This window comes from Pongo abelii, chromosome 16 (assembly GCF_028885655.2).
Source record: "Pongo abelii isolate AG06213 chromosome 16, NHGRI_mPonAbe1-v2.0_pri, whole genome shotgun sequence".
Lineage (NCBI taxonomy): Eukaryota > Metazoa > Chordata > Mammalia > Primates > Hominidae > Pongo > Pongo abelii.
Window position 1 is genome coordinate 82335352 of NC_072001.2, and position 18310 is coordinate 82353661.

The 18310-nt window shown below is 46.1% G+C and overlaps 1 protein-coding gene across 1 annotated transcript in view; it reads right to left on the bottom strand.

Moving 5' to 3' along the window:
• Positions 1-1529: 1529 nt before the first annotated feature.
• Positions 1530-18310, bottom strand: part of RASGRF1 (Ras protein specific guanine nucleotide releasing factor 1) — a 129737-nt gene continuing 112956 nt past the window's right edge. The window contains exons 25-27 of the mRNA XM_024232549.3: positions 13881-13998; positions 12454-12522; positions 1530-2860 (exon numbers count right to left, since the gene is read on the bottom strand). Of these exons, the coding sequence (XP_024088317.2) occupies positions 2768-2860; positions 12454-12522; positions 13881-13998 (280 nt within the window). The 3' untranslated portion in view covers positions 1530-2767. The remainder of the gene's footprint in view (positions 2861-12453; positions 12523-13880; positions 13999-18310) is intronic.

Here is an 18310-nt window from a genome sequence, read left to right on the forward strand (position 1 = left end):
CACTATGTTTCCCAGGCTGGTCTCAAACTCCTGAGCTCAGGCAATCCTCCTGCCTCAGCCTCCCAAAGTGCTGGCATTACAGGTGTGAGCCACTGAGCCTGGCCCAGAAAATCTTTGAGTCCACCTATGACCGGTGCACAGCACCCCACTCAAGATGTCCCGCCTTTATACGTCAACCAATGTATAGCCTCTGTGTGTTGATTTATGACCTTGCCTGTAACCCCTGCCATCCCAACTTTAAAAACTCTTACCTGTAAGCCATCAGGTAGGGTAAAGACTTAAGTTCAGGTGTTAAGCATGAGCGGCGTGATTCATCTTGCTTGGTGCCCTTGCAATAAATGCCTCACTTTCTCTCGCTGCAATCCCAATGTCAGTGCTTGGCTTTGCTGTGCCAGGCAGGTGGACCCGAGTTTGTTTTGGTATCAAGGCCACTGACCCATGGAACCCCAGGATGGCTTTTGGTGCCAGGAGTAACAGCTGATGTCTTGCTTAACAAAGCAGCTTGTCTTATACTACTTCATTGGCACCTCAAAACACACTCTTCCTTCTCTACCATTAACTGTTTTAATAGTACTTAATACCGTTAATTATAATAATTCATTTAATTCTACTCTGTAATGAGATACCATTTTCATCCCCATTTTTCAGATGAGAACACTGAAGCTCTGAGAGGTTAAGTGACTTGGTTGAGCTCATGAAGCAGGTAAAGCTGGCAATCAAAACCAGCTGGCAGTCAAAAGAAGGATCTAGAAACTTCTCCCTCTAGATCCCTTCTTTCTCCGCTTGCTATCCCCCTCAGATCCCAGCACAAAGTAGGGCTAGAATGAAAATGCCTGGAGGAAACGGAAAAGCAGTTATGGAGCCAGCTGGCTGCAGGTCCCAGGGGAGGCGGCCTTGGGCGCTCTGGAGTGGGTTGTGCCTTGCAGTGGGCCCCATGCCTGTGACTGAGGGTGGTGTTCTGGGGCTTCCCTTCCTGGGTGACAGTGAGGACGCATCTGGGCAGGATGGCGTCTGGGCAGCCTTGCCGCTTCTGCCTGAGGCTGCTGGAACAGTCGCTCTTGGAACCCAGCTGCCAGACTGTGAGGAGCCCAAGCCACACAGAGAGGCCACGTGTGGATGCTCCCATGAACAGCCCCAGTGCAGCCCAGCAGACATCAACACCCGGCCATGTGACAGCGCCATCTAAAGCACCACCCGGTCCAGTTGAGGCTTCAGATGACTCCAGTCCCAGTTGCTGTGTGACTGAAACGTCATGAGAGACTCCAAATAAGAACTGACAGCTGGACCCAGTCAACCCACAGAACTGTGAAAGGTAACAAAAATGGTTTTAAGCCATTATGTTTTGGAGTGGCTTGTTCTTGGTGCAATAGGCAACTGAAACAGTCTTCCCCATCAAACTGTTGGTGTCTAAAAAGCAGGGATGCTGTCCTTGACACTCTGGATCTCCGGTGCCAGCCTGGGCTGGGTAAAGAGCAAGTGCTCATCAAATATTCCTTGACTGAACGAATGAAACCCATCAAAACTCACTGTTCACCCTGAGATAGAATAGATTTATTAGCAAGAGGTAATCAGGAAACATATATTTTTACAAAAATGGAAATTTTTTTCCAAACAAGCTGTAAGTTGAAATATTTTAGGACTTGAAATAGAATTCTCATACCACTAGGTATTGCTTACAGCAAAAGTTGTCTGTCTGTTGTAGTGGAGCATGCCTGCCACTTCGGAGTTAACCTGTGTTTTCTATACTGTACAGTGTAAAAAATACATGGTAATATTCACAGAATAAGCACTACATTACTATATTCCTGCTAGAAGGCATTTAGACAGGACTACAGTATATGCAATAAAAACACTTGGTTATTGATTTCCTAATTCTACAGTGTGGTACTAATTATCACAAGGTTTACAGACTTAGAGCATCTCAATGTAAGCTTGTAGTGACCGTTAGGCAGCTTAAAGAGGAAAAGTGACATTTTTGTGTTCCCGACTTTCAGTGGATGCTGGGCCAGTGGTCGGCAAGAGTCGACGTGGCTTGGTGTTTGTGACTCCATTTCCTCGGGAAGTCTAGGGCCTCATCCAGTTGTATTGAGACTGCTATTCATGCTATCTGGTGTTAATCCTAGAGCAAGGAGCAACGTGGGGCCTGAACGAGATGGCAGCATTGGTACGAGGGGTGTGGTTCTGAGCAGAGAGGACTCCCTTCCGTCCAGGTTACTGGGAGACACATGGGGAGTTTTGAGACCTGCGATTTTGGCTGGAGAAGCTGCTTTGGAAATTGACATCACCATCAGCGGGAAGATTTGTCAATGACTGGACTTCAGGGTATGGTTTCCCCCTCCCACCGCCCCCCACCCCCCACCCAGTTATAACAACTACATGGAACATGCTGGGAGGATGCCTGGGTGGCCACCTCAACCCAGGAGCCTGGGCTGGGGAGGGACGGAAGCAGGACTGGAGTCTAAGATTCTTGTATGCAAGGGTGCTGTTTCCCCTCTGAGAAGAGTGAGGAGTCTAGGGAAGAGGGACCAAGAGTACAGCTGTTTAAAAGAAACAGGCACTGCAGGAGACGAGGGGAGGGATGGGTGGGCGAAGTCTGAAACGGTGCAGAAATTCATATTCCGGTTCTACAGGAATCTAAGAACAAGGACAATTTGTATTCTTGGAGAAGCACATACTGAAGAAGAAAATCCAGTGAAACCAAACGATTATGTACAGTATCATCTAGCACGTGTCCCCGGGAGCAGCTGGGTCTGGGCTGGGCACAGCTTCAGGTGGGGAGTTTTGGTTCTATTCGGAGAGAAGACTCGTAGAGGCTTTCTTCATCCATTACAAAAGATTGGTCCAGTAAATATTGCGTTACCTGAGAAAAGAAAAGAGAAAAGGGAATGGGAGGGTTGTGGGACCTCCATAGTACTGACTGTGGATGCCCTTTATCTCCTAGGGCCCAAGCCTCTTACTGGGGAGAGTCAGGTGGGCATATGAGGCAAAAATGCATTCAGTAGTGTTCCATCTTGACATAAGTTTTAAGTAGTCGACATAAGTATCGTCTTAGGATTATTATTTAATATTGTCATAATATTAAGATTGGTACAAAAGTAAAAAAAAGTCAATTGTAGAAACTAGGTGGCGGATATATGTGTTCACAATCCTGCCAGTGTTTCTGTATGTTTGATCTGTCTGTCACAATTCTGTCAGTGTTTCTGTATATTTGAAAAGTTTCATAAGGCTAGGCGTGGTGGCTCATGCCTCTAATCCCAGCATCTTGGGAGCTTGAGGCAGGAGGATCGCTTGAGCCCAGGAGTTTGAAACCAGCTTGGGCAACAAAGTGAGACCCTGTTTCTACAAAAAATCAAAAAAGGAGCTGGGTATTGTGGTGTGCACCTGTGGTTCCAGGTACATGCGAGGCTGAGGCAGCAGGATCACTTGAGCCCAGGAGGTCAAGGGAGCAGTGAGCTGTGTTCACACCACTGTACCCCAGCTTGGGTACAGACCTTGTCTTAAAATAAAATAAAAAGTTTTATAATAAAATGTTGGGACAAAATATATTTAAATACTAGCATTACATGGTACTGTGAGAGATCCACTCCAAGAGAGGCAAGTGGAAATGGAGGCTGTGTGAGAGAAGAGCCTCCCTTTTTCTCACCCTGGGGAGAAATCTTAAGAGTGGAAAATCAGAAAGGTGCACTCACATGAGTTAGGTTATCCTGTCTTCTCCTCTCTCCCCACCCCACTCCTGCTCTGAAGCATTTTGCTGAATGCCTGCACATTAAATGTGCAAGAGAGATCTGAGCTCCAACCTCACAGGCAGCCCCCTGCTCCAAAAAGTATCTTTCCAAGACTTATTTACTTGCCAGTTGTTTGGAACTAAAGGCACATTTTTCCCCACTACATAAATCCAGAGCAGAAAGAAAAAAATTTTCTTTTTTTTTTTGAGACAGCATCTTGCTCTGTCGCCCAGTCTGGAGTGCAGTGGTGCAATCCGGGCTCACTGCAACCTCTGCCTCCTGGGTTCAAGCGATTGTCCTGTCTCAGCCTCCTGAGTAGCTGGGATCCCAGGCGTGCACCACCATGCCTGGCTAATTTTTGTATTTTTAGTAGAGACAGGGTTTTGCCATGTTGGCCAGGCTGGTCTTGAATTCCTGGCCTCAAGTGATCCACCTGCCTTGGCCTCCTGAAGTGCTGGGATTACAGGGGCAAGCCACCGTGCCTGGCCAAATTTTCTTATTATATGTTTGGGAATCTTTTGATAGCTGCTTGAGAAAAATAAAGTCCGCTGCTTTTTTCTTGGCTAATTGACTCTGCTACTATAAAGGTTGGAACCAGCTGTCTGCTATGCTGATTAATAGCCACAGATAAAGTGATTACTATGTCTGATTAGCAGCTCATTCCCACCACTTCTAGGAAGATGACTTTAGATATCACAGTCTGGTTTAACCTACACCCACTGATAAAGACATGGTGATTTTATGACCGTGTGAAATAGTCTTTTATACCTAGATAGTAGTGTCATGTGAACAGTCCTTTCTAGAATACATGAATCTCTACCTCCCAAGCCCGCTGGGGATCAGCAAACTGATTAGTTTCCTCCATAGTGAGCATGTGCAGGATCAGTTTTAGCAGAGACGGGGTTTTGTCATATTGGCCAGGCTGGTGTTGAACTCTTGACCTGACTTGGCTAAGTCAGGCTAATTTTCCTAAGACATTGTACTTTTGAGGGAGACTGGCAGCATATACCACCATTGCAAAGCTGTTAATGAAAGAAGTCTGAGGAGCAGTAATATTTATTTATTTATTTATTTTTTGAGGGGGAGATTCACTCTTGTCGCCCAGGCTGGAGTACAGTGGCGCCATCTTCGCTCACTGCAACCTCCACCTCCCGAGTTCAAGTGATTCTTCTGCCTCAGCCTCCCGAGTAGCTGGGATTACAGGCAGGCGTCACCATGCCTGGCTAATTTTTGTATTATTAGTAGAGACAGGGTTTCACCATGTTGGCCAGGCTGGTCTCGAACTTCTGACCTAAGGTGATCTGCCTGCCTCGGCCTCCCAAAGTGCTGGGATCACAGGCATGAGCCACTGGCCCCGGCCAGTAATATTTATTTGTATTGCACATCAAAGTTTAAGGAGACAAAAGCAGGAGATGGAAGAAAACCCTGAAATTTTCTTGGTAACTTCTAAGACTTTCCAGGGCCCAGTGTGACCACGGTGCCTTCTGGATGAGCCCTGTGTGATCCACATGGCAACTCTGTGGTTCCCAGGCTGGATGAACACACAAACACAGACCCTCAAATACTGCTGAGTTATGTTGATACTCTTATCTTAATATTTTTTATTGTAGAATAAAGGACGTGACAATATAAAATACATTTTTGGAGAAAAACAGAAGCCCGTAATCTCACCACTCTAAAATAACTGTTTTCATTTTTTTGTGTGATCGTCTAGTTCTTAAAATACAAAAGTACTTTTCCATAGTTGTACCTACGGAATGGATAGCACTTGGTATGCTTTCACTTATACTATTAAGTATCACCATGTTGGCCAGGCTGGTCGAGAACTCCTGACCTCAGGTGATTCACCCTCCTCGGCCTCCCAAAGTGCTGGGATTACAAGCATGAGCCACCGTGCCCAGCCATTTTCAGGTTTTTTGATATTTTATATATAAAATAAATGTTGCAATGAAGATCTTCTCGAATATAGCCTTTTGCCTCAACTAAGTTTTTAAAGCATAAATCCCTAGGAGAAGGATCATGGGTTTCTTACTACAACGGCCAACACTGTCAGCAGAGTAGGCTTGTCAAGGATTAAGTATCATTTTACTTAAAAAAAGGTACATACAGTACAACTCACTCTTTTTGGTGAGCGTAATTCGGATGCACATGGACACTGGAGACCTACTGCCTTTAAATCCCTCTGCTCTTTCCCTGAAGTTCTTGCCCCCAAAGCAGGGGCTCTAGCCCTGCAGTTGCCAACAACCCCCCTCTTTAGCCACATTAGACCCCCTCAACAGGCCCTCAAAATCCCCTCACTCATTCATGGAGACCAGAAACCAACTGTTACTCATGTATGCATGAGTTCTTGCATCAGACAGCAATGCTTTTTATAGAGTCCTTTTGCAAAGGTTGTCATATTTAATCATCAAAAACAACCCATCCCACACTGGTATAAGAATCTCATGTTACCAGTGGGCACAGTGGCTTATGTCTATAATCCCAGCACTTTGGGATGCCAAAGCAGGTGGATCACTTGAGGTCAGGAGTTTGAGACCAGCCTGGCCAATGTGGTGAAACCCCGTCTCTACTAAAAATACAAAAATTAGTCGGGCATGGTGGCGGGCACCTGTATTCACAGCTACTTGGGAGGCTGCGGCTGGAGAATCACTTGAAGCGGGAGGCAGAAGTTGCAGTGAGCTGAGATCGCACCACTGCACTCCAGCCTGGGTGACAGAGTGAAACTCCATCTCAAAAATAAAATAAAAGAATCTCATGTTACAGTTGAGGCAGAAGGTAACACAGCTGGTAAGTGGCTTTGCCAGGGTTTGAACCGAGGTGTTCCCTGGTTGACTGAGAGAAGGATGTGACAGTGGGCTGGGTGGAGGCTGGTTGGTGTTGAATAAGGCAGAGGGAGGAGTCCCAGAGGTGCTGAGCAGGCTCTGGCTTGCTGCTGTTAATTGGCCAAGGAGCCATTCTGAACCCCCAGCGGCTTGGGCCTGATTCCCTTAGTGCTTTAAGCTGATGGATTCAGTGTTTGATCTTGTTATTAAAATCACCATGTGTTTATCCTCTAAGAGCCATGCTCGAAAACTCAAAGCTTCCCTACCAGACCATGAGGACTTAAATTTTTTTTTTTTTTTTTTTAACAGAGTCAGAATCTCACTCTGTTGCCCAGGCTGCAGTGCAGTGGCATGATCACGGCTCACTGTAGCCTCGACCTCCTGGGCTCAAGTAATCTTTCTGCCTTAGCCTCCTGAGTAGCTGGGACTACAGGCATGAGCCACCACGCCTGGCTAATGTTTTTATTTTTTTTATTTTTTTTGTAGAGTTGGGAGCTTTTACTCTGTCGCCTAGGCTGGTCTCAAACTTCTGGCCTCAAGCAATTCTCCTGCCTTGGCCTCCCAAAGTGCTGGGATTACAGTTGACAGCCACCGTGCCAGGCCTGGGACTATTTATTTTTAAATTGTATTTTTATTTCTTTTTATTTTAAAGTTGATTTATATCTTATTTTAGATATAAAATTAATTTATACCTTATTTTATGTAATTTAAAAAGCCAAGTAGCATTTAATGGTTCATAATGAAAAACAGCAATCCTCTGTTGCCCCTTCTCAGCCACCAGGCCTGGCTCTCTAGAGATAGCCATTTTAAGTTCTTACAGAGCCCCCCAAATCCAGTGCAGCAGCCATTAGCCACATGTAGCTACTGAGCACTTGGAACAGGGCTCATCTGAATTAAGATGTGACATGTAAAATACACACTGGAGTTTTGAAAGTTTAGTATGAATAAAATAAAGTAAAATATCTCAGTCAATTTTTATATTGATTACATGCTGAACTGACAATTATTTGGATATATTGTATTAAATAAAATATATTATTATAGTTAATTTTACCTATTTCTTTTTGCTTTAAAAAAAAATGAGGCTGGGAATGGTGGCTCAAACCTGTAATCCCAGCTCTTTGGGAGGCCAAGACGAGAGGATCACTTGAGCGCAGGAGTTCAACATGGGCAGACCCTGTCTCTATAAAAAAATAAAAAATTAGCTGGGTGTGGTCATACCTTAAGCCGGGGAAGCTGAAGTTGCAGTGAGCTATGATTGTGTCACTGCATTCAAGCCTGGGTGACAGAGTGAGACCCTGCCTCAAACAAACAAACAAACAAACAAAAGGCCAGATGCAGTGGCTCATTCCTGTAATCCCAGCACTTTGGGAGGCCGAGGCAGGCAGATCACTTGAGGCCAGGAGTTCGAGACCAGGCTGGACAACATGGCAAAACCCTGTTTCTACAAAAAATATAAAAGAATTAGTTGGGTGTAATGGTGAACGCCTGCAGTCCCAGCTATTCAGGAGGGTGAGGTAGGAGGATCGCTTGAACCTCAAGAGGTCGAGGCTACAGTGAGCCAAGATCACACCATAGCACTCCAGCCTGGGTGACAGGGTGAGATCCTGTTTCAAAAAACTAAAATAAATAAATAAATAAATAAAAATAAGTTGAAAAAATGTGGCCCTGTAGGATACTTAAAGTTACATATGTAGCTTGCATTATATTTCTAGTGGATAGTCCTGTTTTACATATTTCTTCCAGTATTTATATCTGTTTTTCCATGGTTAATGCTTTTACTGTTGTCTGTTTTCCTGCCAACTTTTTATTTAAAAAATATAAAAACTATGCATACAACATATATGTATAATCCTTTTTCTGAGGGCTGAACCATTTGAAGGTAGTGTAGTGTTTCCCCCACCGAATACTTCAGCCATGCATCTCCTAAGAACACAGACATTCTCGTACATAACCGTAACATCATTACACCTAGGACATTTAATATCAATAAAATAAAATTAGCTGATGTACAGATCAGATTCAAATTTCTTCAAGTTTTAATGAATAAAATAATCTTTATAGCTGTTTTTTTAAAATCCCAGATCTAACCAACATTCACACATTGCATTTAGATGTCATATGATTTAGTCTTATTTTATTATTTTTTTTTGAAAAATTTTTTTTTCATTATAGAGACAGGGTCTCACTATGTTGCTGATCTTGAACTCCTGAACTCAAGTAGCCTCCTCCCTCTGCCTCTCACAGTGCTAGGATTAAAAGCCCACCACTGAGCCCAGCCTGTGTGTTTCAGTCTTTTTATTTTTCATGACATTGATATACATATGTATGTGTGTGTGTGTGTGTGTGTGTGTATTTTATTTTTAGACACAAAGCCTCACTCTGTTGCCCAGGCTAGTGTGCAGTGGTGCACTTATAGCTTACTACAGCCTTGAACTCCTGGGCTCAAGTGATCCTCCTGCCTCAGACTCCTGAGTAGATGGGACTACAGGCGCGCACCACCATGCTCAGCTAATTATTATTATGATTTTTGCTAGAGATAGGATCTCTGATCTCCCTATGTTGCCCAGGCTCACTTCAAACTCCTAGGCTCAAGTGATCCTCCTGCCTCAGTCTCCTGAAGTGCTGGGATTTACAGGCATGAGCCACTACTCTCAGCAAATATATATATTTTTAATTGAAAATATTTTATTGCTAAAAGACATTGATATTTTTGAAGAGTATATGCAGTAGTGTGTTGGAGCTGGCTCATGCCAGCCTGCATGTGCCAATTTTTAGCCTCTGTTCCCAACTCTGCTTTCAGTGATGTCCAGGTGGTGGTTTGAAAGTGGCCCTGCCGGCATCACCTAACAGGCTCCTCTGAGCTCTCTTCATGCCTAGGCTTCAAATTTGGCTTGCTTTTAGCAAGAATCCCCCCACCTTGATATCTGCTCAAATTCTTCATTCTCCACCCCTGATATCTGAAGTCCTTGGCCTGACTTTAATAAAAACCTTGTTAGGCCAGTTTAGCAAGAATTCCCCTACTTTTGCTATCTCCTCTTAGTAATTTTCCATCCACTGACCCCCTTTCTTGGCCCATTGACTACAAATCCCCACCTGTCCCTGTTGTATTTGCAGTTGAGTTCAATCTCTGTCCCCCAAGAAACAGTCTTGGCCTCTATTGCATTAGGTTTGAATAAACCTACTATTTTAAACAAGTGTTCCAATTTTACCATTTTTAACAAGTGCTCCAATCGTTTTTCTCTTCAACAGCAAATGCTACACATCAAGACTCAATCCTCTACCCCCAAGACCAGTTTAACATTTACTACCACACCACTGAGTTATAGAGCAGTTGTCTCTCAGAATGTCCCATATTCTGAAATTGTCTGTTGGTTCCTCCTGATTAGATTCAAACACTTTGATGCATAACATAGGTGATGTTGTGGCTCATGATGCCCTTTATTTCTGTTTTGTCCGACATTGAAAATCCTAGGTCACGCCTGTAATCCCAGCACTTTGGGAGGCTGAGGCGGGCGGATCACGAGGTCAGGAGTTTGAGACCAGCCTGACCAACATGGTGAAACCCCGTCTCTACTAAAAGTACAAAAATTAGCCGGGCGTGGTGGCGCACACCTGTAGTCCCAGCTACTCAGGAGGCTGAGGCAGAAGAATCACTTGAACCCGGGAGGCAGAGGTTGCAGTGAGCTGAGATTGCGCCATTGCACTGCAGCCTGGGTGACAGAATAAGACTCTGTCTCAAAAAAAAAAAGAAAAGAAAAGAAAAGAAAATTCCAGGATTCTATGGCCCCCTATTCCTTTCCCAACCTCCCATTCCTCTCCCCTGCTTCATTTCTTCCAAGGTTGTAATAATCATCTGTCATATTATATTTTTTCCTCTTAGTCTATCTCCCTCTAGAACGCAAGTGAGGGCTAAGAGTTTATCTGTTTTGTTCACTGCTGAGCCAAGAGCCTACTATAGTCCTTGGCATGTAGGACTTGCTCAATGCATATTTATGGAGTGAGAGAATGAATGGAAAGCAAAGCAAAAGTGGCCAGTTTAACTAATTGTAGTTAGTCCACCAATTTTTCTCCTTTGATATGGCTATCAGCTATAAAGCAGATCATGAGTTCTCAGAACATGGCAAAAAATAGACACATTCTCAAAAAACGCATCGACCACAAAGGACATTAGAAGGGAAAAACAATAAAAGCTTGATTTTCTGGTGTGCTTGAGGGTGTGTCTGGAGTGGATGTTTTTGTGAACTGCACACTAGGAGGTTAAGATGCTAGATCTCTGGGCAGAGAAGAAAGGTCATAGGATTGGAGGCTGGGCGTGGTGGCTCATGCCTGTAATCCCAACACTTTGGGAGGCTGAGGTGAGTGGATCACCTGAGGTCAGGAGTTTGAGACCAGCCTGACCAATATGGTGAAACTCTGTCTCTACTAAAAATACAAAAATCATTGGGGCATAGTGGCGTGCCAGACCAGCCGTTCTCTTACATGGCCTTGCAATCTTTCAAAAATGCAAACTAGTCCAATTATATAACCTCCTTTCAGGGCTTCCCATGGTCCTAAGGACAAAGTCCCAGATCCCAGCTATGCGGGAGGCTGAGACAGAAGAATTGCTTGAACCCGGGAGGTGGAGGTTGCAGCGAGCCAAGATGTACCACTGCGCTCCAGCCTGGCGACAGAGTGACTCTGTCTCAAGAAAAACAAAAAAGAAAAGAAAAGAAAAGTCATAGGATTGGGAGCCCAAGAGTCTGGGTTAGCAAATCTGTTATTTTATCTGTAAAATGGGGCCTACATTACAGGCTTTGAATAATGTAATGAGACTAACATGCCAACCATTCTTTTTTATTAAACAATTTTTTTTTCTTTTTGGCTAGCTGAGACTTTTTTTTTTTTCAGACCAACCATTCTCTTACATAGCCTTGTAATCTTTTAAAAATGCAAACTAGTCCAATTATATAACCTCCTTTCAGGGCTTCCTATGGTCCTACGGACAAAGTCCCTGATCCTTTTAGGATCCCACCAGTTCCATCTGTTTCTGGCAGGCCTGATGCTACTCTCTGCAGCCAGCCATTTGGTGGTGGTGGTGGTGGTGGGGTCACTGTTCTTAGCCTTGCACAAGCCTGTCTCCCTGCAAGAAAGACATGTCCACCCCAACCAGGAAAACTCTTCCAGGATTCTCCTCCTCCAGTAAGGCTCTCTAGGCCCTCAGAGCAGCACAGACCCTGGGATCCATACCCTATGGCCCTCCCTGCCTGTTTCTGGATGTACAAAGTATTTCTTTGTGCCTTGTCTGTAGCAGCAAAAGATCAAAACAACCTAAATGTCCATCAATACAGAGGATTGGCTAAATAAATAGATTTCTCTGCAGCTGTAAGAAAGAATGAGGATGCTTCTATTTTAATAGTGAATGATCTCTTATGAGGATATATTATGAAGGAAAAAAAGGAATGATACTGAGCAGTGTATAGTATGCTAGAGAATGGTATGCAAAGTCGGCTTGTGTTTATGGACTGCCTGTGGACCTAGACACAAGAAACAGGTGGAAATGTTGCCTTTGGAAGGGGAACTAGGTGGCTGGGGGACATTTCACTGTGCACTCCTCATATCTGCGGATTTTGTCACTTGTAAGCATAGTACCTTTCAGAAACAGATGTTATCAACTCTGCCTCTCTTGCCCTGGGGGAGATTAGACATGAATATAAACCATCCTATGGCAGGTAAAATCAGACAAGAGTCACAAGATGAACACAGGCCCAATTTGAAGAAATAGGGACTAGGGAAGCCTTCCTTACAGGGATGGCGTTTGAGAATTCTGGAAGGGAAGGTGGACGGGTATGGAGGGGAAAGTGGAAGGTAGCCTAGACAGAGCCACTGTGAAAGCATGCAAGTGACCAGGAAAAGGCACAGCTTACCTTTGCTTGGTGCTCTATTTTGTAGGCAGTTTGTTGAAACTGGCGAATCTCTCGGATAATATGGGATATCTGTGGGAAGGAAGGAGAGTTTCAGAATGCAGTTTGCTCTCTTAGTTCCACCCCCAACTTTGCAGAACTGAAGGGGCATCAACAGCTAAATCTGAAGTCAGCCTCTTAATTCCATACATGTTGCCTCCTGGAAAGTCCCACGGAGGCATCATGTGTGTTTGTTTTTATTTTTATTTTTTGAGATGGAGTCTCACTCTGTCGCCCAGGCTGGAGTGCAGTGGCGTGATCTTGGCTCACTGCAACCTCTGTCTCCTGGGTTCAAGTGATCCTCCTGCCTCAGCCTCCTGAATAGGTGGGATTACAGGTGCACGCCACCACGCCCAGCTAATTTTTGTATTTTTAGTAGAGATGGGGTTTCACCATGTTGGCCAGGCTGGTCTCGAACTTCTGACCTCAAGTGATCCACCTGCCTCAGCTCCCAAAGTGCTGGGATTATAGGTGTGAGCGACCACACCCGGCCTCATTTTTTTTTTTTTAAAGCAGAAATCTGCTTCCAAGACTTGTCAAGACTCTATAGGTAAATTACACTATGTGACTGAGAGAAGAAAAAAATCTCCTTTAATTAGTGGCATAAGCTACCTACCATCACTAAAACAAAACCCCACAACTCCAGCAAAAGTTAAAGGCATCTGCCACTTCCTTAGCGCCTGCTGTGCACAAGACACGATGAAAAGGGGCTTTTCGCTCTTCAGGATGGTGCCTGAAAAAACCCTTTCCATCCAACAAAAATCTAATGTGGAGGCCCATTATATAAAACCGGTGCAAGTAGAGGCTTTCTGGTTGAAGTGAGAGGGGAGAAGGAGACGGTTAGAATCCTGTTTCTGATGGGAGAAGTCTCCTCAGCCCTTATCCCAGGTTCTAGATTTTTCTGGGAAAACTGAAAACTTATTCTTTTAGGAGGTGCTGTGTAAGTGGTTTTACTCTGTCCACATCAAGCAAGTGTCGATATGAACAATACGGATGGGTGTGAATAACAGTGTGGGGCTTTGGAGTCACCTGGACCCGGGCTCCAGACCTGGCTCTGCCCTTTTACTTGTGCGGTGACCTTGGGCTGCTCACCTGACCTCACTCAGCCTGTCTGCTCATCTGAAAGGTGCAGAATAAGAAGAGCAGCTACCTCTCAGACTGTCAGGACTAGAGGAGGAAATGCCGGCGAAAGCATGGCTCAGGGCCTGCCAGATTCTAACTGCTTATCAATGATAATGATGGCTTTCATTGGGGAAGCTGGACCCAGGCTCCCAAATGGGAGCACCCTATGCAGCGGGTTAGGCCTTGTGGGGCAGAGTGTGGGTGGGCCCCAGGTTGAGTCATCTGGGCTTCGACGCCCCCCTTCCCCTGCCTGGCTGGGGGGAACGCACCATCCTCATCTTGGAGAAGTTGACCAGGCCGTCTTCCGTGTAATTGGGCGTCCCCTCCTCGATGAAGGCCAGGTCGGTGAGGTACATCCCCAGGTAAGGGACACAGGGTGGGTCACAACTTGGAAGCAAACGGCATTAACAGAAGTTTTTCATTTTAAAAAAGTAACGTCTACCAAGAACAGAACATCCCGCATGCAATTTTTGCTTTGCTAGAGGCAAAGGGACTTGCAGTCACCAAGAATCACACTACACTCTAGGACTGACTATTCTACATGCCCAGGACTGTCGGCTAGGTCTCAGGGCCAGTCCTCTGGGGTGGTGAGGGCAACATGATGCTGACTGGGGCCTCTTACACCCACTGGGGCATCTCAGATTGTCTCTTTCCTCCCTGAGCCAGAAGGTCCTCCCCTACCTCTCTGCCTTCTGTCCCAGTCAGTCCTTGGGCTCTGTCACCAGCCCCTCTGGACTCACCTTTCCTATCTCTCCCTGAGACTCTCCCATCCAGATCCTCCCCCGAATCACCTCCCGGAGGGCTCTGCAGCCCCAGGCCCCCACCTCCTGCCAGTCACCCTATCTGACACCCTTGTCTCTGCTCCCTGAGATCTCTCCTGTCTCCACTGGCATCTCCCACCCACCTAAGCACTGGGCTTGGATGCCAGGGTGGAAGCACTGGGCTTGGATGCACTGAAAGTGGCTTCGGGGCAGGGGGTTGGGTGATAGTTTCCATGGTTGGTGACTCGTAGGGAACTGCATCTTTGGGAGCTGGGCCCCTGGAGTGATGGGCCATGCCTGTCTGATTTTGGGTCCAAAGCAAGGGCTCCTGTTACTGCTCCTTCCCAGTGTGTTCTGGTGCCCCTGGCTGGGTGCTGGGTAAGGGTTGATGGAGCTTGTGATGGAGCCTGGCGGTCGTTATGTGCCAGCAGGGCTCCCTTTAGCTCCTTCTGGGGCCTCTTCCCCAGTGCTCTGCCGCCTCCTCTCAGCTCAGCACACAGATGCGGTAGCATCATCGAGCACAGTGCAGTGACCCTCATTCCCAGCCCATCTCACCTTTCTCTCCTTGTGGCCACCTGGCAACCCTGCTAACCTGGAGGAAGGTGAGGCCGGGAGGATGATAGAGCAAGAGCAGAAACCTGGCCCCTGTCCCTCACCTGCCTGCTGTGTGACCCTGGGCCAGGCCTTTCCCTCTCTGGTCCTCAGGCTCCTCATGTATAAAGCAATGATGCCAGCTAAGACAATTTTAGGTGGTCTCACACCTGATTTTAGGTGATTTACAGGCACGATATTAAATAACATGAATTCACGTGGTAAGAAACATTGGATTTTTACTTTTTTCCCTTCTGCTCAGGGAGAGTACCTCATTTGGTGATAGTATGACTTTGACACTTTTGATACTTGCCATTCTCCTCCTTTCACATTTTATCTTTTTAAACAAATAGCAACAGGTGTCAGAATCAGAGTGTTGGCAAGCATCAGTATTTGGCCAGAATTCAGTAACATTATTTTGTTTTTACCATATATTTTTAAATGGCATTCTTGTATTTACAGCAAGTATGCTGGTTTTCCATTTGCCATGATATAAAAATTTCCTTCTTATTTCTTTTTGGGAAAAAGTGAATTAATTTAAAGAGGCTGTTAGGTAAACACAAGTACAGTTGGCACAGTATGGCAAAGTCGTGAAGGAGGCAGATGCCTGGCGTTAGGGACACAGCAGACAGAAGTGTTTTTCCAAATGTAGGGCTGACCCTTTCATGGGTGTTGAAATCAATTTAGAGGGTGTAGACCAGAATTTTTAAAAAGTGAAAAAGGGCCGGGTGTGGTTGCTCACTCCTGTAATCCCAGGGAGTGGGATTTGAGAGGTTGAAGTGGGAGGATCACTTGAGTCCAACAGTTCAAGACCAGCCTGAGCAACATAGTGAGACCCCATCTCTATTTAATTGAAAACAAATAAAAATAACAAGTGAAAAAGAAAATATCTGACTTCATCAAATGAAATAAAAGTACATATTGTTTTGTGGAATTTTTGTTCCTGTGATGCATATATGCATTTGTATAGAGGCTTGTAATTTCAAATATATATATTTACTGTGCTTTGTGATAAAAAAAAAAAAAGAGTAAGGAACATCCAGCCACTGGAGGGGCTGCTTTGCATCCTTCCAACCCTTCTAGTCCATGATTATTACATGCACAGGTCTCCATTTCCTTCCTTTCTTTTTCTTTTTCTTTTTCTTTTTGAGGCAGGGTCTCACTCTGTTACCTAGACTGGAGTGTAGTGGCACAATCACAGCTCACCGCAGCCTTGACTTCTTAGGCTCCAATGGTCCTCCTGCCTCAGCCTCGTAAGTAGCTGGACTACATGCATGCACCACCATACCCAGTGAATTTTTGTATTTTTGGTAGGGACAGGGTTTTGCCACGTTGCCCAGGCTGGTCTAGAACTCCTAAGCTCAAGTGATCTGCCCGCCTCAGCCTCCCAAAGTGCTCAGATTACAGGTGTGAGCCACTGTGCCCAGCCAGCTCTTCATTTCCTTTCTATCATACTCCAAGTCTGAAGCCCAGGCTTATGAGTCTGATGGAAAAATAATCCAAAGATCTGAGAAGAAGTAACTCTGGAGTCATAAGGCTGTGGCAGTGCTGGCCAGTGGGTTCTGAGAGGTGCTCTCCCCCTTCACCCTGCGTGTGTGACAGTAGCCAGGTAGCCGTGGAGTGCTCTAAGGATGGAAGGGAGAACGGGAGGCCTGGTGACTGCAGGCTGACTGCAAATGATCAAAGGACTCAGAGTGTTTCTCAAGGCTTTTGGGGGTTTCTGACCACCCAGACCAGTGAAAAGGATCAGAGGTCCTCTGATCACTGAGGGTCGAATTCCCCGGTATTTATGGGGAGTCATGGTCCAGTTGTGGGAAGGTGGTGGATTTGCAATCGAATCACTTGCAAGTAGCATGCCCAGCCCCAGTGCTAACCTCTGTCCCTATTTACTACCTCTATCGCAGGGGCGGCCAATCTTTTCGCTTCCCTGGGCCACACTGGAAGAATTGTCTTGGGCCACACATAAAATACACTAACACACTAACGATAGCTAACGAGCTGAAAAAAAATCACAAAAAAATCTCTTAATGTTTTAGGAAAGTTTACCAATTTGTGTTGGGCTGCATTTAAAACCATCCCGGGCCACATGCGGCCCTTATTGGACAAGCTTGCTCTATAGTGAGGGGCCACGAAGGAGGGGATGAGAGAACACTCAATCAAACACACACACACATACACACACACACATCCGAAATCAAACACACACACACACACATCCGAAATCAAACACACACACACATACACACACACACATCCGAAATCAAACACACACACACATACACACACACACACACACACATCCGAAATCCAGAGCCATGTAGGCAAATGTGTGGAGTTGCCAGAGTGGGACAGAGGAGTGCTGGAGGGCCCCACAGGGACACACGGCATGGGGACTGAGCCACACCGAGCCTCTGAATGAAAAGGGAAGCATGTTGGGGCTTCCTGTAGGCAAGACACCCAACAACAGGCCAGTCCTGAACCTTCCATATGGGCCTTTTGGCCTCTCTCAGGTGAGGTCCAGCCTTGCCCTTGGAAGGGCCTATCGAGCAGAGCCGATACAGGGGTGGCTTCCTCTTCTGGCAGAGCCCTCACGGGCCTGCAGCTAGCATTTTAGGGAGCAGAGAGGAAAGTGTCCCACCCCTAGCCTGAAAGCTGCTTCTGGTTTCTGGGCAAGGCCTCGCTGTGGCACTCCCATGCTGGTGACACCTGGCCTTGTCTGTGGTTGTTTGGAGCCCCCAAACTGGATGTTTCTTTCCACCAGGACTGTCCTGATGATGTTAAACGGAATAAGGGAGATTATGGGGGACCAGCTGCTGCTGGCAAGAGGCAGCTGCCCATGCTCTACACCAAACTCCAGGAAACCGACCCGAGACAAGCACGGAGTCCGTCTCTCCTTCCTCCTTCTCTCCAACTTCTCTCTTCCCTGTACTGCCCTGGCTGTGGGATGGGCTACTCTTTCTTACAAGTTTCTGCCAGCTGTGGTTGGGGATCTCCTCTCTCCCATCTTGAGGCCTGGGGAAGGGCATTCAGGGAGGGCGTGAGGGCCCTTGAGGCTGGGCTGTGTGGGCTGAATCCCCTGGGGCCAGGGTCCAAGGTTCTGGCACGAGGTGCAGGGTGATCAGGTAAGTAGTCTTTGAAACACAAAACTGCGATGGGATGGGGGTGGAAAGTCCCATTTTACCACTGGGTTGCTACACTGCTCTGTGGTTACAGGCAGAGAATAAAGATAGAGATAGATATTTGGCTTTGCTGGAACCCCTGAGACTCTAGAACTCAGCCTTTGGGCTCATCATATCTATGTAGATAAGTTGATTCTCACCCCGGCCTGGCAGTCAGCTAGCTGACAC